General features: G+C 40.4%; 1 protein-coding gene across 2 annotated transcripts in view; it reads right to left on the minus strand.

Annotated features, from left to right (window-relative positions):
• Nucleotides 1-2,372: 2,372 nt before the first annotated feature.
• Nucleotides 2,373-24,487, minus strand: part of CPM (carboxypeptidase M) — a 64,750-nt gene continuing 42,635 nt past the window's right edge. For both annotated transcript variants that reach the window (XM_033118446.1, XM_033118445.1), the window contains exons 4-9: nt 22,325-22,497; nt 20,644-20,828; nt 19,773-19,940; nt 16,340-16,492; nt 7,763-7,911; nt 2,373-5,870 (exon numbers count right to left, since the gene is read on the minus strand). In XM_033118446.1, coding sequence (XP_032974337.1) covers nt 5,616-5,870; nt 7,763-7,911; nt 16,340-16,492; nt 19,773-19,940; nt 20,644-20,828; nt 22,325-22,497 — 1,083 coding nt within the window. In that variant the 3' untranslated portion in view covers nt 2,373-5,615. The remainder of the gene's footprint in view (nt 5,871-7,762; nt 7,912-16,339; nt 16,493-19,772; nt 19,941-20,643; nt 20,829-22,324; nt 22,498-24,487) is intronic.

Here is a 24,487-nt window from a genome sequence, read left to right on the forward strand (position 1 = left end):
GCATAACATTTACCTATTCTGCCATCTTGGACCTCTCCCCTATATTGTTTTTATAAGAGGCATGTGAACACCAAATCTTTTTAGTTAAGCACTTTTTTAGCCACAAGGTGGAAACACCACATTGGGTTCTCTGAAGGCATCCACTGATGGAAGACCCCTAACAGTATAGACAGAATACTCCCAGAAGACATTGCTGGGCTAGAGAGCAAAGTAATGATGAGAGTTGTACTCTCAATTAAATCAAACACAAGCTTCACATTTGGGTCCTGAAATCCTTCACTATTTGCCCTTCAGAGCATCCTGAGATAAATACTATGTATAAAACCAGTGTTGAAGTACAGATATCTCTGATCAATTAGAACAAATGTATTTGATCTAAGTTGATCAACTGCTAGTTCAGTATAAACTCTGGAAATCTTTAGTGAATATGTAAGATGTAGCAATTACTTGTGTAGACTGGTGCCTCTAAAATTTGAGGTTTATTCTTTAAGTTGCTTTTCATTATAAAACTAGTGAATAGAAAATTTCAAAATGGACTAATCACTTGTTTATAATTTCTTTTACTTTTCCCCCCTATGTTCAATGTTTTAAAGTTTAGTTGATTTAAAAATTGTACCTTGCTTTTTTGGGGGGTGGTGGGGAGTAATGGATGCTTTAAGGAGCTGCAAATTTAAATATTGAAGTCTAGCTAAACTACAGCAGGAAATTTCTGCAAAGGGGTTCCTATGTAATGAATTCTCTTTCAAAAATAGAAAAACTTCTCAATTTATTTTCTAAATTGAGATATTTATCACTTTTTAGAAATTGGTGTCTATAAATTTGCTATGTCCTACTCAGCCTTGTCTCATTTAAAATTACTTTTTTAGCATGTTTCAGAGGGCAGACATAGACGGTAGCCCAACTTCTTTGTCCTATGACTAGAAATTCGTTATCAGGGGTTATATTGATGAAGCATTAGGGCTGTTAATTTTCCAATTCCTACAGGAGGCAAATTCTTTGTTTATAAGTATGCTGTTTCAAAAGCACTTTATTATTTAGGACACTTATTTAGCAATTTATTTAGGACAGAAGACTTCTTCCTATATCATCATTTCCCAAAATATGTTTGGAAATCTAGGAAGGTGAGTTCAAAGGGATGGTACTAAGCTAAATTATTTAAGAAAATGGTTCCATGGCCAAGTATGTTTGGATGATTTCTTGCATGATTTCTCAGACCCTTTACTACCGTGTTTCCCCAAAAATAAGACCTAGCCGGACCATCAGCTCTAAGGCGTCTTTGAGCAAAAATTAATATAAAACCTGGTCTTATTTTACTATAATAGACCGGGTATAATATAATAATATAATACTGGGTCTTATATTAATTTTTGTTTCAAAAGACGCATTAGAACTGATGGTCTGGCTACGTCTTATTTATGGGGAAACAGTATATTAACGTGCCTTGTGAATTTTCCAAAGGTCTTTTTAATTTATTTTATTTTTTTTAACAGAATACACACTTCATCTTCTGCCCCATGTACAAATTATTTTGGAATATAACATTAGGATGGGTAATACCACATAGAAACTGTTCTGGAAGGACTACCTGAGCTTTGAAGAGTTACTGCAATATTACTGCCTCATAAAATGTCATTTGGTCTTTCCCAGGCTTTATTTCATGATAATCAGTTCTCTCTAATATGTGGACTTTGTTACACTTGCGTATTTGTTTTCAAGGTAATGTAATGGAAAGAGACAGCATTTGTTGTTTACATGAATATTAATTTATTGAGAATAAACATTCTAGATTTACTGCATTCAGAGGTAGTCATGGCCAATACTCAGTAAAACTTCATGGTCTTAGACGATTTATGCATTTTAAGTTCTTAATTAGAAAGTCAGAAAACTTATAAAATCATTTGTGAAACATCTATAAATGGCTGTGGAGAAGTTCATATGCTAAAGTATGATAAAATAGTTTGTAAGCAATACAGTATAATATTTGCTTATTAGTGATATAAAGTCTATAATGAAGTTAGACTTCAAACTTCGGTTTTAGGTGTTAACTAACAATTTTTTTGCTTTTTAACCATTTTCTCCCCTTTTCCCCTCCAAAGTCATGAGGAAGATAGAAGGGATTTGTCATAAAATAGACATCAACTGTAGTTTCACCGTGTGCAATAAGAATCAGACTTCTCGTTAAGCATCTTAATCCTGTTGCAATGAGACAATATGCTATGCTCATTTTTCTGGATTCCCCAGGAAAAGATATTTCCAATCAAGTGTTGGATATTGTTACTTTCTAAAGGTAGAACAAATACAAATTTGCTTCTGGAACAAAACGCTGATTTCTTAAGACTTTCAGACGTGTTGAGTAGAGGCTTTTTTTTTTTTTTTTTTTTTTTTTTAACATTTCTGATATATCCAACAGTTCGTCTGAATGTGATAAATTAAGCACCAAAATCAACACTGACTTATCTGCAGGGACTTAACATTACTCTAAAATATTCCCCACCATTTACATGTTAACATCATAATTTGAGTAGGTACATCAGAAAAAGTTACTTCATGAAAGTTTCCTTAAATATTACTAAATGATCATTCCAGCTAACCAGTTTGTTTTCAGACCAATTCTGTTTGTATCTGAGGCAAAAGATTTGGTCTTTAATAAGTTATACCGCCTTCAAAATATTTACCACCTTAGGGTTAATTATACTTCCTCTACCTGAGCAAGTACAAAAAAATGGCACCAAAGTGTGACTTAACCACTGCTTCTGCCAGAGAATCGGAGTCAAGCAGAGGTCTTCATTTTACAGGTAAGGAAATTGAATGGTGGGTGGGTTTGAACCCAGGGCTCGTTAGAAGACAGCGTTAGAAGACAGCACGTGGGAATAAAATTATCATGATAATAAATGATTTTATTCCCACGTGCTGTCTTCTAACGTGAAAACCTTTACCATGTTGGTTTCTGTATACAAAAAGTTCTACAGAACGTGAGGAGCACGTGAGGGTGGGAACAGTAGGAAAGACGTTAACGCAGGGAAATGTGGGGATCTGGTCCGACTCTAGTCAGAATTCCATGGTGGTCTCTCCTCTGGATTAGTGGAGGGTGTAGCTGGGATGCTATGGTACTATTCCCCTTGCTGCAAACTACTTTTGAGCACAGAGCCCTTGCTGCAAAATAAGTAGCGCATACCTGCTCTGAATTAAATTCAGGCTTGGTTTAGATTTTGTAATCATCTCCAAAAAAAATTGTCTAAATCATTTTAAGTTTGATTCTGATAAAATTCCTGATTTTAAAATCATTTTCTTAAGAAATTTACATTAAGGATCATGAACCAATTCAGATTTTGGTTCACATCCCTTCAAAAATTTCTTAGAAAAGGAAAAGTTAGAACTCAGAATGCTGGATTGGAAAATTGTTGGGGCTTGATGGTAGATCAAGCCGAATTTTGTATGCTTTTATATGTATGTAATATACCAAGATCATTTTCTGCAATGTTATAGTAATATATACTTTCGAGTACATAATAAATTAAGGCTTATTTAAATAAAAATGATCAAGATATTTAGGTTATTGCCCAATTTAAGTGATTAAAAGACGATAACTTCTGTTTATATTAAACATGCATGATTTTTGTGCACAAGAATAATTCCGAAATGCCCACGTATCTCCCATTCCTTTGTGGTTCTTAAGCATTTACCACGCTCATTACAGTTTCATTTCTAGATCCTACAGAAATTTCAATTTAAGAGCCAAGGAAACTCATTTTCCATAAGCAATACACAGCACTTAGAGATCTGCTTGTGCTTTCCTCCCCCTTAATCTTACATATAATGTTTTAAGTTAGGCTAACTCATTAAACAATTGCTTTATATTTGAGTACTAATGGTAAAAATTTTGTTTTCTGATAAAAGGTAGCTGTAGTGTTGTTAACAGGTAAAATACTATCTTTACTATGAACCTTAGGATAAATGCAAAGTCTTATAAAAGCACCGTATTTGAATTCATTTCTTCATACATATATGAAAACACTGTTACTACTGAGCTGGAAATCGGCAAAGCATGGGTCCTAGTTTCATAAAATGACTCAAAGCCCTATAAGGTTTCTGGGGAGAGATTGGGAGTAGCAGATTGCTGGAGCCCTGCCTTCATTCATTCATTCATTCAGGTCCTAATATGTTCTAGGCCCTGAGGATATAAAAGCTAATTTTCAAACAAATAGCCCTTGGTCTCAAAGAGCTCACACTCTACTAGAGAAAAATCACATGTGGAAATAGAGGATCATAATACACTGTTCTAAATCCAATCATAGAGGCAACCTGTTTAATTTGGGAAGCAGAGGAAGGGCCCCCAGAACGGCTGGGCGGGGGTGAAATGGAAAGAAATGGGATGATGGTCACACCACAACCTCCCTGGGGGAGTTGGTACCTAAACTGAGTTTTAAAGGAGGTGGAAAGAAAACGTAGTGGGTCAGAATGGCATTCCAGACACGGGGGACACAAACAGGACGGTACGTGTATAGGAACTACAAGCAGTTGATTGTTGATTTTTGTTTTAAACACACCCCTTTCCCCAGTGCTGTGTGGAGGATGAATCAGAAGAGGAGAAGGCTGGGAGCAAGACACCAGTAAGGCCGTTGCAGTGGTGCAGGTGAGCTACGATGGCTGAACCTTGGCAGTGTTAGGCGTGGAGAGAGGGCAGAACCAGTCAATGTTTGTAATGAACATCAGTCTTTAGGGACTGACTGAATATATGGATGAAGGAGGGGAGGAAGTATCAAGGATGACTCCCAGGTTTCTAGTTTGGTGGTACCAGTAACTGAGAGAAGATAGGAGGAAGAGCAGCTCTAGAGAGAAAAGCATGTCCAATTTTCGACATGAGTTTGAGGTACCTGTGTGTCACACCCAGGGAGAAGTGTCCGGTGGGCAGCTGGATGTAAGTCTGAAGCTCAGGCAAGATGCTACAGTTACACATTTGGGGGTTATCAGCAAAACAGGACTGTGGCATCTGGGTACAGAAAGGCAGGGGCACTTATTGACCTGTTTTGGGGCTGTAAGCAGCAACCTGTCATCCCATTAGGCCCATATTTTCTTGGGCCACTGAGACATGGTTGCCTGTTTTCTCTCAAATTTCCTTAGAACATTGACAAAACTAAATATTCCCAGTCCTGCCACCAGTTTTCCCTGCCCTGAGAACTAGTTATATATGGCACTATGTCTTCACATATAGCACTCATAGCAAGGTCTTGTATATAACAGGTGATCAATAAATGTTCATCTTCATTGCTTACATTCATCTGGCTCTCTGTATACAAAAATAGCTCCTTTTTTTTTCTTGCAGGAGCTTCTTTTTTGCTCCTCAAGTTTAACTTCTTACGAATTTCTAAGACTACTTTAAAATTAAGTGTAAGTAAGTGGGTAGTACTTGATAGCGAGGTGTCTTCCATTCATCAAGATGAAATCATTTCCTTGTGTTATCACCACACATTGCTTGCTGCAGGATTTGGAGACAACTGTTTATCTTCTTAGGGAAGGACCAGTGGAGTTTGTCCAGTTGTCCCACAGAGGGACTTAGATTTGCAGTAACCTGGCATGAGGAATCCCTGATTCCAGGTGGTGATGGGGGTTGAGTTTCACATTTTGCTATATTTGAACAATACGTGAAAAAGAGTCACTAAAAATAAGAACAGACTAGGCTTTGTTGCAGCTGAGTGGCTTGGCAAATTTCTGTATAGAGGAATCGTAGGACAAGGAGGATTTGATACTGTGATGGAATCCAATTGCCCTCTGAATGGAAATAAAATATCCTTTTTAAGAGCGCTGAAGTCCTGGGATTTTTTTGGAATGATCACCTTTGTGAGGTGTGGATTGTGTCCAGGGACTGTAACCTGAGAAGAAACAAGAAACAATTATCTGAGTGATTTCAGATGTTTGTGGTGCCAACACTGAAAACACTGAAATCCACCCCTAAAATGCACTCTTTATGAAACACATGTAACGATCTGCCCGGCCTCCTAGGCTAGTAACCGCTTCAGTCCTGCTCGCTGAAAGGGTTATCCAGTGTCTGTTGATATGGGCCATAGTTAATGCTGTTTTTCAAGAACTTACAAAGTGCCATAAAGACAGGTCCCTTATCTGAAGATGTAAGTCAGGGGAAGGAAGCAGTAGACTGCTTCGCCCCCATCACTGTCACAGAGAGCAAAGGCAGAGTTGCCTGTTTCACTTTGTCCCACGCCTGTACTTCCTATGCCGACTGGGTATCAAGATTACTCATAAGTGGAATTCTTTATTCAATTTATTCCATTTTCCTTGCAGCTGACCTAAGTGTACACGTTTATTGCTTCCTTAAAAAGCTTTGATTGTTCCCTGGTTTTATTCACAGGAGTCTGAATCTTCAGCTAGATTTGCTTTTTTGTTGGTGGAAATGATCAGGAAAAAACAGGCCAAATGCTAAACTAATTTAAGACTATGTCTGCTGAGAAACGCTTTTATTCTATATGGTGGAGAGAGAAAAGAATGGGGAATAACATTTGCATAGCCATTCATTGGTATGTATTTTAGCCATTCACTGCAGCTTCCAAAGTCTTGCCTTCCAATCTTGTCCTAGAACCAGTAGCTAAAGCTGACATGTACTGCATTAGTCTAACTAGAAATGAACAATTCATAACTATACTATCAAGGTGTGGTTTATTTATGGGATTACATAGAAATAATGTAGATTCACTACATGGAAAACTCCTTTTTTCCTAGAATGGAAATGTCACAGTAAATGACAGGAAAATAAAGGGCCTTTTTTAGGGAAAGAGACATGCCGAGTTGGTTTTCCAGCTCGATCGATCTTCTCAGTAGGAGGAGAGGTTCTCAAGAAGAAGATTAGCAATTGATGGGTTGATGGGCCCCACTGCTGGGCACTGGGGGGTAACCTATGGAGCAGGGAGGCTTTGACTTCTATAGAGTTTGATAAACTGAAAACCATGCCTTTATTATGTCCGAAGATGAAATAATGAAATACAAAGCCAGTTTTTACTGCAGCATAGATGACTACCTTCTCCTAGGAGGAACTGCTATGATTGGCATCAGATCCACTGGCAAAGTAGAAGAATCTGGAGTGTCTTAGAGAAAAGTCATATCAGAGAGAAAAAGGCACAATCTGGCCAACTAAGTCAGGTACTTATTCATTTAGTTCATTTACATACTAGTCCATGCTTCCAACTAGGAAGAAATGACTCAGAAACATGCATATTAAATTAGAATTAAAACCTGAAATTTTACTTGCATCCATTGGAAAACTCACTATCATTTGTGTAGGAAAGTGCTGCAAAATGTGTATAACTTTCTTACTGTAGTGGTAAAATTGGTGGATCAAATTTTGTTTAAAACAGAATTCTACAGACCTTGTATCTCAGTCTGTTTTTTTAATAGCAGAAATTATGTTTCATGGAATGGGCATTAAAATGATACTCCATGAAGCTTGGAAGTACTTTGGTTACACTGTTTAATTATTACTATTAATAAGGTTTGTTCCATTTTTATAGCCAAGTAGGATTTGGCTTCTATTTAAAAAATTGCCAGCTGGGGGGGAAAACATGATTTTTTTGGTTGGTTCCTATCATTCTCACCTCTCTCGCTTCCTGCCAGACACAAGTCTGATGTTGTCCTTTCCTTCTGTCCTGATGTACTACTTTTGGACTTTTCAGACTTATTTTAGATTCCTGCTGAGTGAGGGAATATTATGAGTTTTATAGTATTTTAATAACAATAACTAGAACTGTATACTTACATTTAGTGTATAGGACCCAGGCAAAAGCAGGAGATAATACTCTCCAAATTTGTTGGTTTTATAGGGGCAGATATGTTTTCTGTCTTGGACTTCTACAATTACATTGGGTAATGGATTTCCACTCTGATCAAAAACTTGACCCTTTACACCTGCAAGACAAAAAGAATTAAATATTAATACCATGTTTTATGGCATATGAAAAATGTTCTTGTAATTATTTAAGAAAAATATGTTCCCTCCTCTTCTATTTTTTTGGAAGAGTTATATGGTCTTGGGCTTTTGTTTGCTGGGAGGTTTTGATTACTAATTCAATCGCCTAACTGTAAAAGTTCTGTTCAGATTTTCTATTTCCTCATGACTCAGTCTTGGTAGGTGTATGTTTCTAGGAATTGAACCATTTCTTCTAGGTTGTCAAATTTTTTGGTGTATTATTGTTCATAGTAGTCACCACGATCTTTTGTGTTTCTGTGGTATCAGTTGTAATGTCTTCTCTTATATTTTAGATTTCATTTGAGTCCTCTCTCTGTCTTAATGAGTCTAGCTAAAGGTTTGTCAATTTTGTTTATCTTTTCAAACAACCAACTCTTAGTTCTATTGATCTTTTCTATTGTCTTTATATCTCTATTTTATTTATTTCTGCTCTGATCTTTGTTATCTTCTTTCTACTAACTTTGGGTTTAGTTTGTTCTTTTTCTGCTTCCTTTTTTTTTACTATCCATTAAGAAATTATTGTGCTTAGTTAGTGTTACTACTTTTGTCTTTTAACCTTCATACTAGTTTTATAAGTGATTAACCCGCTACCTTTACAACATTAGGTTATTCTGAATTTTACCAAATATTTATCTTTACCAGTTAGATTTATACTTTCATTTGTTTTCCTGTTACTAATCAGTGTCCTTTTGTTTCAGTTTATAGAAGTTCCTTTAACATTTCTTGTAAGGCCGATTTAGTGGTGATGAACTCCTTTAGCTTTTGCTTGTCTGGAAAATTCTGTCTCTCCTTCAAGTCTGAAGGACAACTTTGCCAGGTAGAGTACTCTTGGTTGGCATTTGTTTTTCCTTTTAGCACTTTGAATATGTCATGCGACTCCCTTCTGGCCTCCAAAGTTTCTGTTGAAAAATCTACTGATAATCTTATGGGTCTTCAGTTGTGTGACTTCTATTTGGTGCTGTCTTATATTTTCCATTTCTTCGTTGAAATTCTCATTTTGTTCATGCATTGTTCTCCTGATCTTGGTGGTTGGTGGGCATCGTTATGGTCATTTTTTGAACTCTATTAGGTAAATCACTTACCTGGATTTTACTGAGTTCTTTTTCTGAGGTTTTATCTTGTTCTTTTGTTTGGAACATAGTCCCTTGTTACTTTATTTTACTTTCCGTTGGTTTTTATGCGTTAGATAAAATAGCCACCTTTCCCAGTCTTGAAGGAGTGGCCTCGTGGAGGAGATGAATCGTATCCTTCAACCCTATCCTAGCTCTTGGTTGCCTCTCAAATCTTTGTACTTTTCCAAGCAGCCTACTTTATTCTTAGTGGCTCCCAGTACTTAAGGGTGTACCAAGACCTTTAAGGGTCCCAAATGGGAGGCTCTCAGTCAGCACTTAGGTTCAGGCTGATTGGAAGCCAGACCCTCAGGCAGCAGCTTTTAAAGTCTGCAAATCTACCTCTTTCGGGGAAGACATGGAGGTGGGCATTTCTGTGTGCTCCCACTGCACCGAGCCCTGGGGTGATAGCCAGTTAGGAACCATTTCTTTGTTTGCTAATGTCCTATTGAATTGGTCAACACTAGCGTGCTGGCCCCCAGAGCCAGGCAATCAAGGGTTAGCCCATGGGCAGCAGCCACTGAAACTGGGACACCAGATGAGTGCACAAGCTCCTTTCTGGGAGATACTGGTGACCTGGAGGGAGGTGGAAGGTGAGCACACTGTACCTGTCAGGTTCCTTCTTTGGAGAATAGTTCAGTAGGCCCCTAGATGTGGGTTAAATTAGATGCCTGCCCCTCAGGCTGAAGCTTTAAGAAAAGCAAATAGGCCTCTTTCTCAGAAAGACAGCACTATTTTCAGTTGACTGCCTCTGCATTTGTTGTGCCCTGGGGTGTAGCCAGGTGAATCTGTGTGAGCCCTTCTAGAACAGTTTCTGTTAGCCTTGTGGTTTCTCGTGGGTAAGCCCCAAGGCTTTCAAAGCTAGATGTTTTGAAGGCTCATCTCTCTGGTGTAGGTCTTAAAAGTTGGGGTGCCAGATATGGTGTTCACAGCCTTCACATCTTGTGGAAAAGCTCAGCGTTGTGAGTTCCTTCCTGATTGTGGGTCGCCATATCAGGAATAAGGTTTATAGTGAGATTATCTCAGCCTCTCCTCCCATTTCGATGTAGGGTTTTTTTCTCATTCACCTGATGTGTAGGAATCTATCAGTTTTTGGGTTTCTTTCACAGGAATCTGTTCCACATGTAGCTGTAGATTTGGTGTGTCTGGAAAGAAGTGGGTTCAGGAGCCCACTGTGTCGCCATCTTGAAACAGAACGTGGTAAACTTATTTCTGATATATCTTAAAATACAGTCAAACTACCAATGTGATACCAAATGAGAACACATAAATGACAGTCTAAATCCATTTCTGTCATTTTCAAGTTGTTTCCTCAGTCACCAAACTGTACTACAACATTACCATAAGTGGATTCCACAAAATCCTAAACAAAACTCAAAATAACAATGTATTAATTTTACAGTAAGATACTTATCTATGCAAGGGACTCAGTAGTTTTATGGTCAGGTAAACTACATGGGAAACAAAATTATAATCGTGAGTTTGCTTGGAAGCATGGAATTGATTGATGGGGTCTCATTACTACTGACAGAGCGAACATTCATTGAGCAGTTAGTATACTTCAGGCTCTATGCTAAATGCTTGATGTGCATTTTCTCACTGAATCCTCACATCAACTCTATGAGGTAGGCAATGTTATTGTCACAATTTTACAGACGAGGAAACTAAGGCTTTGGATTATTAAATAACATTCTTAAGCTCACATAACTAAGTGGCAGAGCCTACCTATAAATTCATGGTAGTTCCAAATCCATGCCCCTCACCTCAAAATTTCAGGAGTAAAGTTAGTAAAAGGCCATTTATATTTTAAAACTCTTCTCATTTTAAATTCTATGTTTCACATTCTATTTTGTTCACTCCCGTGACAAATCATGTTATCTTAATGATGAGAAGGAGAACGAAGAGGACACAATGAACAAATGACCCTGAACTATCCCCAATTATACTTAGTAATTATTTATGAGGACAGAAAAATATGAGGTACACATTAAGTAGTTTCCTTCAGAAAAGGTTAACATGAAATGTAAAAGTTTTGACATTTAGAAATAAAATCTTTATCTTGAACATTAAGCAAACTTCTATCTGGCTCAAATTGCCTTTCATTTCTTTTCTAATTCTTGACTCTTCAGTTTTCCCCTCCAGGGAAAGAATTATTAAAACCCATATTTTCTTTTTACTTTTCCAACATAGATCAACTATGTAAATCTCTATTTTCATGTAATTTGTCCCTCTTTTGCCTCCTTAAGAAAATGTTCCATTTATATTTATTCCTATTACTTGGTATGTAGTAGGAATAAATATATTTTTGATCTTTTGATCTTTCGGTAGCACTAAACCATAAATATCAGTCATAATTTAGTAATCTGATTATGCATTTATTCCTTGGATTTCATCTTTGAAGAGATGTTTCCATTGTGCCCTTTTTAGGAGGCTCTTTGATACATTAGATAAACACAGCATAGCTTAGTGTGACAGAAAGACCAGTCAGGTCTCAATTTCAATCCCAGCTCCCCTGTCACTAAACATTCCGAAGCCTCAATTTCATCATTTATAAAATGGGGATAATCCATAGCACCTTCCAGGATGGTCATGAAGATGCAATGCAAGTAACACAGAAGCGGAGGTTTAACAAATATTAATTCTTTTCTTATCTAGATAAGAAAAACTATACAAAGGAATAGAAAGACTATAGCTGTATAAATTTGGAATTGAAACAGAAATGCTGGGTAAGTTTCTGGAATCTCAATTCAACTTTGTTCCACTAAGGCAGGAATATGTGAAGGAAGAAACTATGTATATTTCTTCCTTCTTTGGGTCTCTGAACCAGCTTATCATCTTCCTGCCACTTAGAAAATGTGTGCATTTGAGCAAGATAGTGTGTGGTAATGTCTGTTGGTGTCTTTTGTAGTTTTCATTGATTTCTACAAAACTAACCAAATCAAACAAAACCCACACTCAAACAATAGAAACTGTCTTTGAAACTGACTTTACACCATCCTTTAATGTCTAAGATAATGCTGAAATAGGATTCAGGATGCTAATAATGAGTAGTTGGCAGAAGGCACCAAGAATAAAAAATGGTACCTTAAAAACCAGTAGTAAATTCCTTCTTGGCTAGAAATGGTTATACTTTAACAGAACAGACTTGAATTTTCGCATGAACAGTGTTTTTGGATGGCCTTAGGTACATCAGCCATATACAACAGCCATATGTCAGTATGTGTCACAAGTGAACACAGATTTCAAGTGACCTGTGGTCTGTCTACCCTCATACAGGCAAAGGAATCATTTGGATTTAGGGCATCACTGAAAGTCTTCAGATTCGAGTTTGACCGTCATTAACTATCCTCTGAAAATCGAAAAGATTCATTTCCATATGACCCTTACCCAAACCTAGAGACAGTTCTTCAAGCGAGGAAAGGCTGGGTATCTGAATATCACTGTCACTGAACAAACACAGACCATGCCAAAATATGGAGTTTCTATTAGGGGAAAAACCCCATACCACCAGACAAACGAAAGCTGTCTTCAGATCTTACATTGTTTACAATATTCTGTCCAGACACCACCAAACGTTCCCTTAGAGGGAAGTAATTGTTTTACCAGAAGATAGGATTTATCTCTATTATGTTCAAACCGAAACATTGAAAAAAAGACCAGTAGATCCAAAGAGATGCAGACAGAGCCAGCACCATTACATCAGGGGAACAAAAAGTAAAAATTGGAAAAAAATAGCTGAGGTAATAAAGGAGAATAAAATCAAAGCCTTAGATTTTGTGGCCACAGCTGAAAATGAGGAGAAATATAAAGCTCTCCTTCCCTTGGAAATGTATCAAGCTTCAGGAATGAGAAGTGTATGGCAGGCAAGAACTGGAATTCTGCGTCTGTTGTCCGCAGGGCAGAGTCCGAGCTGGGTGGTGCTCGGAGGCTGCTCGTTTATTCCCAGGGCTCCACCTAATAATCACAGGTGCCACCTATTTTGGATCTGATGACAGATGCGTATCTGTGTCCCACAGGCTCTGGAACTCAGCACATACCAGATTCTCTTAGGCCAGTTTGCTTAGGTTTCTAGGTGCTGGGGGCCATCCCCCAAACCTTGGGGTTCAGATCTGCTTTGAGAGGAGGGGACAGCAACAGGTAACATCATGGCCTGCTCATCTTTGCTTCTCCCCAGAGAGGGGGACACGCATTCCAGGTCCCTAGAACTCAGACTTGCCCTCCTTTGCTCTCTTGGCCTCAATGTCTGCAACCCCTATTAAAACACCAAAGGCATTCTACTCAGAACAACTAATCCTACAATCTACATGGAACCACACAAGATGCCAAAGAAACCTTGCTTGAGAAAGAACAAAGTGGAAGGTATCATGCTTCCTGATTTCAAACTATATTACAAAGGTACAATAATCAAAACAGCATCATACTTGCATAAAAACATACATAAGATCAATGCAGTAGAACAGAGAGCCCAGAAATAAATCCTCGCTTATATGGTCAATTAATCTACAACAGAGGAGGCAAGAATATACAATGGGGTAAAGACAGTCTCTTCAACTAAGTGGTGCTGAGAAAACTGGACAGATACATGCAAAAAAAAAAATTTAGACAATTAAGCATGGTGACACAGCACCCAGGGGCCTCAGTTTAGATTGACGTTGGCAGTGAATTTAATGGAAAGAATAATCCCATTGCAGCCTGAGAACAAGCTGGCTGAGGCAAAGGTAGAGGCTATTCCTCCCCTTTCAGTTGCCTAAAACTGTAGACAAGTGGCTCACTCAAGGTTTTACACAGGGGCAGATGACAAAACAGCCTGGGTCTTACCCAGGCTCCTGTGCTCTTGGCCAGGCCCTTCCATTAGAGCAGGAGGCCTTTCCTTCCCAGACAAGATAGGCCAGAGACTTCCCAGATGGGTCAAAATCTCAGACTCAGAGGCATCTTAGTAAGTGGTGAAACAACCAGTGAATGTGACGCAGCTTAAAAAGTACCTATAATTTCCTCAAACCAGAACAATACCAATAAGGCGGTGTTTGCTTTCATCACCCACAAAAGTATTCTTTGGCTTCCTACTGGGCACCAATATGAAGAGAACCTTTCTATCAAGTAACAATGACCACACGGTGTCAGTATTTTGAAATAGGATTTCATAATAAACTAGAAAAAAAAAATGCCTGTGTTAAACCACGAGGGGGCAGGGTTGATGTGCTAACATATGTTTTTAAGTGAGTTGAACACATCTGATTAGAGAGACAGGCAGATAGACATTCTTTATAAAACCTAGTGTAAATGGACTTGTAAGCCTTCCAAATTAATAATAACAAGAGTTATACTGTAATTTGTATGTCATTTAACAGTATAAACTCCTTCACTGGCAATATGTCAGCACACTACTTCAGAGCCTGCGTTAATGCAGTGCTTCGCAAAAAACCTTGACTGAAATTCAGAAAATAATACTGCAGTTGCCGGGAGCATGTTTCACATTCAGTTGCTCTCCCATGTTGATGCTGATGGGGGAGGAATTCTAGAAAAGACTAGGCCGAGTAACACAGTGAAGGATCAATGTAGGTAGAAATACAATAGAAAGGCTAAATTATTACGTGCCATGCGAGGAAAATCGAGTGGAGAAATACCAGAATACTAAGCAAGAGAGAACCCCAAAACGGCGTGAGCTCCTGGGTGTTGCCATGGCCTGCCGCGGGCTGCTGTGTGCTGCCGTGGGCAACCATGGGCTGCTATGACGGGCGACCGACGACCGGCGACCGACTGCCTCAGCCGGGGAGAACGCAAGGCTCCTACTCCCAGCATGGGCCAGGGAGCTGTGTCCTACACAACTAGACTGAGGAACAACTGCTTGAACCGGAATGTGTGTGTGCGGCGGGGAGGCGGAGGAAGGGGAAAACAAAAGAGGACCTAAAACAAAGTTTGATGACATAATTAGGAAGAAGAAAGACCCAATAATAAGCTTAATACATTTTAAAATGCTGGTGAAAAAGATGACATTTCGTCACATGCCTCGTCCCAGGGAATCAACCTACCCCATCTATGCCTCAGCCAGTTAGGCACAGCCCTGTGAGTTCACCAGTCACCTATACATACTTGTGTTGGGGTGAAGGGCATGGGGATGGGGATACAGGTGTGAAAGGGGATGGGCCTCCATTCTGGGGACGTGTGGCCAAGGGAAACTCTTAATTGCCCTCGTACTCAGCGTTGTACCCCTGTGCTTCTGACTTTTCCCTCCTTCAACCATCTTCATCTCTTAGCAGGTGGAAAGCTTTGATGTGAAGCATGCAGAAAATTACGGGAATTACGCAATAGGCCTACGATGCAAACCTGTTCAGCACAAACACACACCCTCCACTTTGGCTTGATGTGGTAGCATAACTATTATACCAGTTCCTGACATATTTCTTCCCCCAAGCCATCAGAGTGGAGAAAATTAACTCGGGCAATGCAGAAGAGCCATCCACACCCTGCCCACAGAGACAGACGAGTTAAATGAACTATGTGATTCCATCATCGTCAACAGCAGGGTGTTTGCCTAGTGCAATGGTTTTCAGAGCCTGGTCCCTGGACCAGCCGCAGCTTCGCCTGGGAAGATGCTAACCATTCAAGACACACGAAGTCCAACTCTGGGGCTGGGACCTGGCAATCTGTGTTTTAACAAGCCCTCCCGGTGAGTCTGCTGCGCGTTGAGAATGACCACTCTTGCCACATTTAGTCTGTCTGTGTGTGATAAAGGCCAGACAGCCATCAGGGAAACAGGCTGGGAAGATTCCCAGGTCATTTGGCAGAGCTGAGGGGTGGGAAGGGATAAAGCTAATGGTGCTAGGACCTCAGTTTTAGGAAAAAAAGGGAAAATGGCATGTCCAGTGTTCTCTGAATCTGTGATACTGTATGGCAAGTGACAAGCAAACTCGGCTTTCTATCTTTTACTGGGGAATGACGTAACAGAGTAATGACCTGTTTTCCTGATCTTTTGCCAGATTTCCAGGCCATTCAACATGTAAAGTTAGAAATACTCTGGGTTTTACACCCCTATATTAAAGTAACATCCACCATACTTTCCCTTATGTAAACTGAGGGGCACTCTATTTCTTACACAGTACAGATAATTCATGCACAGAGAATGCTTAACCATTAGTTGGTACTGAAAATGAGGCAGCACCGAGAAGACACAAATAGGGGCTCACGTTTTCTCAACCCAAAGGTTCTGCCAGATGCTATATTGTGTGTTAACAGAAATTAACAAGAAAAGCTTACAAACCTAGGTGCACCTCTTTTATGTATTCAATCAACGAGGCTTTGTTAAGATTCCAGAAGGAGGGAAGCTTCTCCTCGCGAGGATATTTACAGCATGACAGTTCCAACGTGATTTCAAAACACTGGGCCCAGATATAGTTGTAATCTTGCATTCCACCTAAACACAAGCATATTTAATATTTTTTAAGGTCTAAAATTGGAGTGGAGCCGAGGGTCATGTACTTTGAGGACAAGTGAAAGAAAATACATGTAAACAGGAAAAGATGAATTTGACATATTAGCATATAAAATTAGGCTTTGACATTTAATTACCCAGGCATGACCAGGTAGCCCTAAACATTCCCATATGGGTAACTGGATCACAGCTGATTGACGTTCAGCTGTGTATCAGAATTAAGTGAGGGGTAGCGGAAGAGTCCTATTTTGTAATCATATGTTATTACCAAAAGGATTTTTCAAATTATATTTCTTCCCTAAATTACATTTTAAACAGATGTAAACGACAGTGAGATTTCTTTAAAAATATTCCTAAAAATCATTTATAAATACACATTTATTATGTAAAGCTAAGCACACTACTTTGGAGGAGTAATAACAGCTAACATTTACTGATTGTTCACTGTTGCTAGGTCCTGTTTGAAGCGCTTTGTATCAACTCATTTAAGCCTCGCAGCAGTTATTACCCATATGTGGGAACAGAGCCCCAGAGAGCAGTTTCCAGGCTCTCGGCCTCACGTGGAAAGGTGCTGGCTCAGGTAGTAAATGGCCGTCAGCTGTGATTGGATGGCCATCAGCTGTGGCTAGTTGGCCGTCAGCTGTAACCAGTGAGCCATTGGCCACTAATATAACTGCTGTGGACTGAGCTAGCAAGAGCAGATTGCAGTTAGCAGGGCAGACTGCAGCTAGCAAGTGAGGGGGGTTGGCAGAGAGAAGCAGACGGCAGATTGCGGATAGTGTGGCTCCTGTTTCCTGTGTCTCCAACCCAGCCACCAGCGAGACTATAGTGGTATGACTCCCCTATCTATGGCTCCATGGGTGTTCCTTTTTGGCCTCACCATATCCTGCGTTCTTATGTGGGGAACAGGAGCTGAGACCCCGCATGACATCCCACGTGACACTATATTTTACAGATGAGGAAACTTAATCACAGATAAGTAACATGCCCGGGGGTTCTAGCCAGGGGATGATAGACAGGCACAGGCTCCTGCTGGAGCCCCCGTACTTTTACCCATGATGCCAAACTGCTGCCGTGGAGGAAACAAAGGGTGCCGTGCTGACTGACCCTTGGGAGGGAAAAGGCCCAGGCCCCTCCTGCTTCTGGGGTTGCCATTGCCCGTGCTTACTATCCAGTTCTTAACTTTAGTGACCCTACTTTCAAGGGGTTATACTCATATTTCATATTTTCTAAAATGCAAAACTTTTCATCTTTTAAAAATCTCTGAATTGGGATGTGACTTAAATGTGATAGCTGAAAAATGTCATTGTGTCATTAGTTCGGCTGGAAACTTCTTTTTTTCTGTCTTGGTAGTACACTGTACTTTACAATCAGTGCCATCTTGGGTTTGATGAAATATAGTGACTTTGAAGGAAGTAGTTTCTGCCTAATTTTAATTTGTTATGCTTGATATCTGCCCAATAAAATATGTATTCTCTACTCCATCAGCGTATTTGGGAAGTAGTAGAGAAAATTTTATGCTGACAAAAAGGTCAAAATATTATATCAAAATGGTATTTAAATGTTAAGTAGTGTCAATGTAGGTCCAGATTCCATCCAGGAAGAATTTCTCTGTCCTTTCTATCGAAGAGTTTTGTATTTCTCTCTGACCTCATTTTCACCATGAAATAGAAGAAGGAGAAAATGGTGAGAGACACAAAACAAAAGCCCTTGGTGTGATGACTGTGTCTCAGGTAGAAAGAATTTAAATGGTAAAACAGGTGTGCAAAGCATGCATGATTGAGAACGCCAAGCGTGGCGAGTGCGCAGCTCTGGATAAGGCCAGTCAAGCCCGGCTGACAAAACCTCCAGGCTGAGCCAGAATGCCTTAAGCTCCTCAAAGTAGCTGGCTGGCTGCTTTTTTTCTCAGAAGGATACACAGCTTACACACAGGCACACTTGAGAACAATTCCTGGCCGAAAGATGGGTTCCTAGCTAATTTCCCACACACCTGGATCTGTCTTGAAAGTTAGTACACATGAAGGACAGCTCTGCCTTAGGCAGGAGAGGGCCCTTTCATCCCTGTGAAGAGTGATGAGCCGAGACGAAGCTGGAACCCTGAGGTGGATGGAGGTAGGGAGGCCGTACCTAGCACAGTGGAGGGAAGTTTGGAGTGTTGTGGTATCGAGCTGGCCCTGCTGCCTACCAATTGTGGTCTAGCTTATTTGTGTTACCTGGAAAGCTGGCAGAAAGCCGCCCAGACACAAACGTACCAGCTTGTGCAAGACTGCTTATAGTCTGTGCATCCCAAGTGACAACTGGGGAAGTGGCCTGCAGCTTGCTGTTGGTAGGATCAGGCTAAACAGTCTCAAAGGAGACACTTTCCACTGAGGCCGTGGAAACCCGTTTCCAGCCCACTGTCCACGACCTTCCCTCTCACCCTTCCATCCTACGTGCCTCCTGTTTTCTCTCAGGTCCCAGACCAGGACGAGTTCTCTGACACCCCTGGTCTTCTGCTTCTATTATTCCTGCTGGTAAGAAGAATATCCCCCCTCCCATGTTCCCTACCTGGCGCTCTCCTCACCTCCCCCTTCCTCACCTGGACATCCTGTTCCAAGGGTGGAAAACTGGAGCCCCCTTGCCCCCCCCCCGTATCCAGCCTGAAGAGCTCTTTTGTTTAGCCTACAATGTGGCAAAATTTAAAATCATGAGACTTCATTGTACAAATCCAGTTTGTTTTACAAACTGGAAGATCTGGCAGTATTGGAACCCACTCATTGCTGCATGCAATAATTAACTGGATGTAAGGAGCAGCTGTCCCCATTAGATGACACATAGCATTACATTTCTCCAAGGTCTCTACTACTCCCTGTCGTATTTTGGCTTTACACCTATGGTACACTGTACCTTTTCTAAATCTCTATTCTAATTATACTGCCATCACAATGATTTATTTGCATGTTGTTCTTCCTTATTAAACTTGGGGGTTAAGATCTGTGTCCTGTTGTTCATCTTTCTTGGCACAGTTCCTGACTCATAGTAGGAAAATGCTGAACGAGCATCCGAAAGAATGACGATGGCCTTGGCAGTGAGGAACATGTCTGAGCTTCCCTCAAACGATCAGTCACCCCCACTGTTCTTGTGATATTAGCCGACAGAGACACGACTGAAGGGACTGCACTGTGACTCAGGAACTTTTGACAACTGTCGGAGATCAAAACAACCAGCTGGCCCCTCTGGGTGCAGGCAACAAGAAACATGGTAGAAATGAGGAGAAACTCACCTTTGAGTGGATACCAAGAGTAGCCATTTGTAATTCCATTAGGAAAGTTCATTTTATTTTTACACTGATCTCCTTTCATGTTGGGATTTCTGGAAGCATAGGTATTTGCAAGATACTGGAAAACGTCATCGTCAGGGGTTAAACTCCGGGAGTGTACTGTCCCAGTTGCTGTGTGTGAAAGACAAACCAAGACCTTTCAGTTGATGTTAGAGGAAGCTGCCACATCGCATCAGCAAATGCATCCTCTTATCACACACACGGGCTTTCATTTCCCAGAAAGAAATCCTCTCCCCACGTCCGCGAACGTTCCCTCTACTTTTCTTGCTATGTTTAATGAACACATACAAGGTAATATCACACAAAACAGGCCACATTCATATCCAAACTCCTCCAAAATCAGCTTAACAGTTAAATATCCTCTTAGTCACTCTGGCTAATTTCTGGAGGTCAGTAAATGTTCCTTAGGCACTGTAGGGATTAAAGGAAGCCACTGTAATATTTTAGGTTCTTAGGTACATAGCTCATCCTGCAGAGTTTTAAGAGCAGTTAGCAATTATGACTCATATAATTAGCAAGGAAAGGTCAGTTCTAGTTTTATTTTCTTTTAGCCATGTTGCTGCCTGTCAGATCATCTAAATCCCAATTTTACTATTTCACCGATGAATGTCACGTAATCCTGTTGTCAGTTCAGCCATGCTGCCCATGTACTGTTTATAAATTGTAGGAAGGAGAGCTCAGGGTTGAGCAAATGAGGCTCTTTCTATGCCTGCCAGATAAGTTGAGTGGCGAGAAGAGTTTATCCCCACGCAGAGGCAGAGTTCGCGGTTTCACTCCGGACTTGGGGAGCCAGAGTCAGCCTGTGTTTGCCTACCTGGGACACCATTGTCAAACGGATAACTGGCCACCAGGGCCCCGCCGTGCAGGTTTGCAGAGAGGACAAACGTCTCTGTTTTCAGCCACTCCATGATTGCCACCGTTTCAGGCTGCCTGGATACATTATTAAATTCAAAAGCATCGGGGAAATTTCTATTCAAGTCATAGAAGTTACCATTTTCCCTGTAAAAGAAAGCATTTTTTAGGGTTTACTGGTGGTATGTGAGAGAGTAGATTCGTGCAGTGTGTAAACCTTGGGTGTGGGCTCCAGGTGTTTTTCCAACTATGAATACAGGGGTGGTAGAAGTGCCTTCGCAGCTTCCAGTGACCCACTCCTGGCATTCATGTATTAGGTTGGTGCGAAAGTAATCGTGGTTTAAAAGGTTAAAAATAATTGCAGAAACCACAATTACTTTTGCACCAACCTAACAGCATGCAGTCCCCCTCCTGTGTGACTTGCTCTCGCCCATGGGACGGTGGCTGTTGTAATGTAAGCAGAGGCCTGATAAGTGTTTTGCATTTCAGGGCATTTGCTCTTGGACACCCCCTTTTGGAGTCCTCAGGTCCCAATGCTAACCATGCGGAGAGTCCACATGGGGAAATGAGGTATCCCGGTGACAGCCGGAACTGAGACTCCAGACATGTGGTCCTGAGAGAGTCGTCAGACCCCAGTTGAGGCCCCAGATATCACGGCACAGAGATGAGCCATCCCTGCTCTGCCCTGCCCAAATTCCTAACTGACAGAATTGAGAGCAAATGAAAAGACTGTTGTTTTAAGTCTCTACATTTTGAGATGGTTTGCTACCTAGCATTTGATAACAGAAACAGCAGGAATGTGCTACTTTATACAAACGTATTTCTGAAAAGTGAACTGGCCATGTTTACATCAGCTAGAAAAACTTGACAGTCGAAGGGAATCAAGTGGTGAGATTTTATTTATTTCTGGTAAAAGCAAACAAATTTTTCGTTGCACAACTATAAATGCATATTAGATATTTGAGAAATGCTAAACATCCCGAGGCAGCTTGAAACAAATTACATAGTTTAAATCAGAAATACTACAAGACTCACTCTTCTTTGGGATTAGTTCTTGTACTGGCTAATAAAGCAAGTGGTAATTATTGAGGGCCGAGGTAGTCTGCTGGGCCGTGGGGATTTACCAACAACGGACACAATCGGCGCGACACCTGCCCTCAGGTAGCTTATAGTGTAGACATTAAACAAGACATTAGACTTTAAAAATTGTGCTATGAAGGTAAAGTGCTAGGTGGTAAGAAGACCACTATAATTGGGGACCTAATATAGACTAAGGAAAGAGTCTTTTAGGAAGTGCTGTTTCAGCAGTGAGAGGGCTGAGGAGGGAGAAATGGGCTGTGCAGAACGTAATTCCAGGAGAAGAAGGAGGGTTAGAGCGGCTGAAACAGGGTGGAGGGTGTGGGGGGCGGAGGAAGAGTGACGAAGGAAGCAGTAAGGTGGGCACAGGAGCAAAGCAGCCTTATTCTGGATTTTATTTTTCATCCTAAAAGCAATGGGAAGGCAGCTCTGAAGAGTTTGCAGCACAGCAATGCCCCGACACTGGCAATGAGATGGTTCACTGACTGCTCTCGTAGGGCCCAGGGGTTCTCTCTGAGGGGGCCTTTTGTTTTGTTTTTAATAAAGATTGAGTAGCTCATCATTACCTTCCATTACTGTAAAAACAGTCAGGCTTTTTGACAGCTTCAAATCCATCTGGGTTCATTGAAGGCATGATGTGTATCCGGGTACTGTTGATTAAATTTGTGATTTCAAGGTCTTTTCCATCATTGGTTACGAGATATTCAATTAAATGGAGCAGCAGTTCCCGCCCTACAGTCTGTATGTGAGAAAAGGGGATATTATTAGGTCAGAGGAAGACAAGGAAAACAGCCCCCAAAGCATAAATTTCCCAACAAGGGATTCTACACATGGTATCTGAGACCAACACCAGTTGCAAGACCACTGGTTCTCCAGCATACTGATACCCTGGCAAAGGCCAGTCAATCACCGGTGTATTGAAAACTATGTTAGTAAAAGTTTTTTGTTCTGTTTTGTTTTTTTACGTTAATTAAAAAAATACCCATCCATAAATAGTTTACTTTTAAACAATGAATTAAAGTGGAGTAAAGGTTATTGTTACTCTATTTTCAATTTGCTCCCCTTCCGAAATGCTTTCTGGAGTGGTAGAGAAAGAGATGGGGTTGGCATGGGAGTTGTGTGTGTTTCCATGAGCATGCATGGTGCACGTGAAAACCATCAGGGACGTCTCAGTGGATGACAGACGGAGAACCACTGCATGGACATGTACATTTTTTAATGGAGAAAAATCCAAGTTTGTAGGAAGCAAAATTTAAATAGGTTTCTGATTTCTATATCCTTCTATTTCCAAGTTCTCTTATTGCCAAATTCCCCTATTGCACATTTGTGCAATTTTTCCATATCACTGTATTTCTGATTTCCACATTCTCATTAACTTTGGTCGTTTGCAAATCATCCTCACATTTTTTTTGCCATAGCTGCGTATTATCTATACTATTATTTGTATTTTCTTTAAATTGGCTCTTTTTACTTATGTTAAAAATGAGAAACTTTGTGTCATTACCATGTTGCTAGATATATTTGTAATGTACATTAAAATTAAAGCATGACTACGAAAATAAAATGGTCGCATCCACCTAAATGTATCTTATGTACCAGTGGTTAGGAAACTGAAGGCGTGTGACAAATCTTGCTTTATAATTCCCAAGGGGGAGATTTACTACTTTTCTTACTTTTGTTTTAAAAAGTAATTACATTTCAGATTTATAGGAAGATTGGATTAGGCTGTATCAATGTCTCCCTGTAATCCTGGGTTCCGGGAATCTTTCTGAGTGATCTTACATGAGTCAGACGCTATTGAGGGGCTGGTAAGTGGGAAATTGGGACAGCAGGTGATTAAATAAGGACGATGGTCAGAGACATTAACGCTGGTCGTGGGCAGGAAAAGAATTTTCAACTACAACAACTCCACTGTAGGAATTCGTCGTTGTGACAAAGGAGGAGTAATTCCATCCTTTATGCCCCTCACTAGCAAGCAAGCAGAGACCACATTTTATGATTTTGTTATCCTAATGAACATAAAATAATTGAAACTGGGACCAAGGAAATTTGGATTATGTGAATTATATATTTATAGGTAACCACAAAATTCAGAGTGGAAATATATTAAATTCTGACTTGAATTTTTTCCTATTGATTTCTATTTATTCCCCTACTGTGATTTTAATTTTTACAATCCAAATTGTCACTTGGAAAGTCCTTATAAACTAATAACCCAAAAAGCTAGGTTTCCAACTCTATGTTTTGGAAGCTCAAGCAATTTTGGAAGTAACTTTTTCCATGAGCCATTTACTGGCTACCCTAAAACCGGAGGAGAAGAGGCTGGTGACTTTAATTTTTTGTTTTAAATTTTACTGGGGAATAGTGGGGAACAGTGTATTTTTCCAGGACCCATCAGCTCCAAGTCAAGTCCTTGTTTTCAAGCTAGTTGTGGAGGGCGCAGCTCACTGGCCCACGTGGGAATTGAACCGGCAATCTTGGTGTTATGAGCACTGCGCTCTAACCGCTGAGCCAATGGGCTGCCCGATTTTAATTTTCTAAAGGTGACTTTAAATGTAGAAAATGTGGTTGATTTAAGGAGCTTTTCTGGCAATGGAAGAAAAACATGTAAAGGAAAAGGAGGAGGAAGTGACCGGGTATGACTTGCAGCTCCTGAAATTTCTAACTGTGGTTGGAGACTGTAGGTTGGTTCAATAGAGGGACAGATCAGGAAAAAAACTGAGGCTTGT

Source organism: Rhinolophus ferrumequinum, chromosome 10 (genome assembly GCF_004115265.2).
Source record: "Rhinolophus ferrumequinum isolate MPI-CBG mRhiFer1 chromosome 10, mRhiFer1_v1.p, whole genome shotgun sequence".
Lineage (NCBI taxonomy): Eukaryota > Metazoa > Chordata > Mammalia > Chiroptera > Rhinolophidae > Rhinolophus > Rhinolophus ferrumequinum.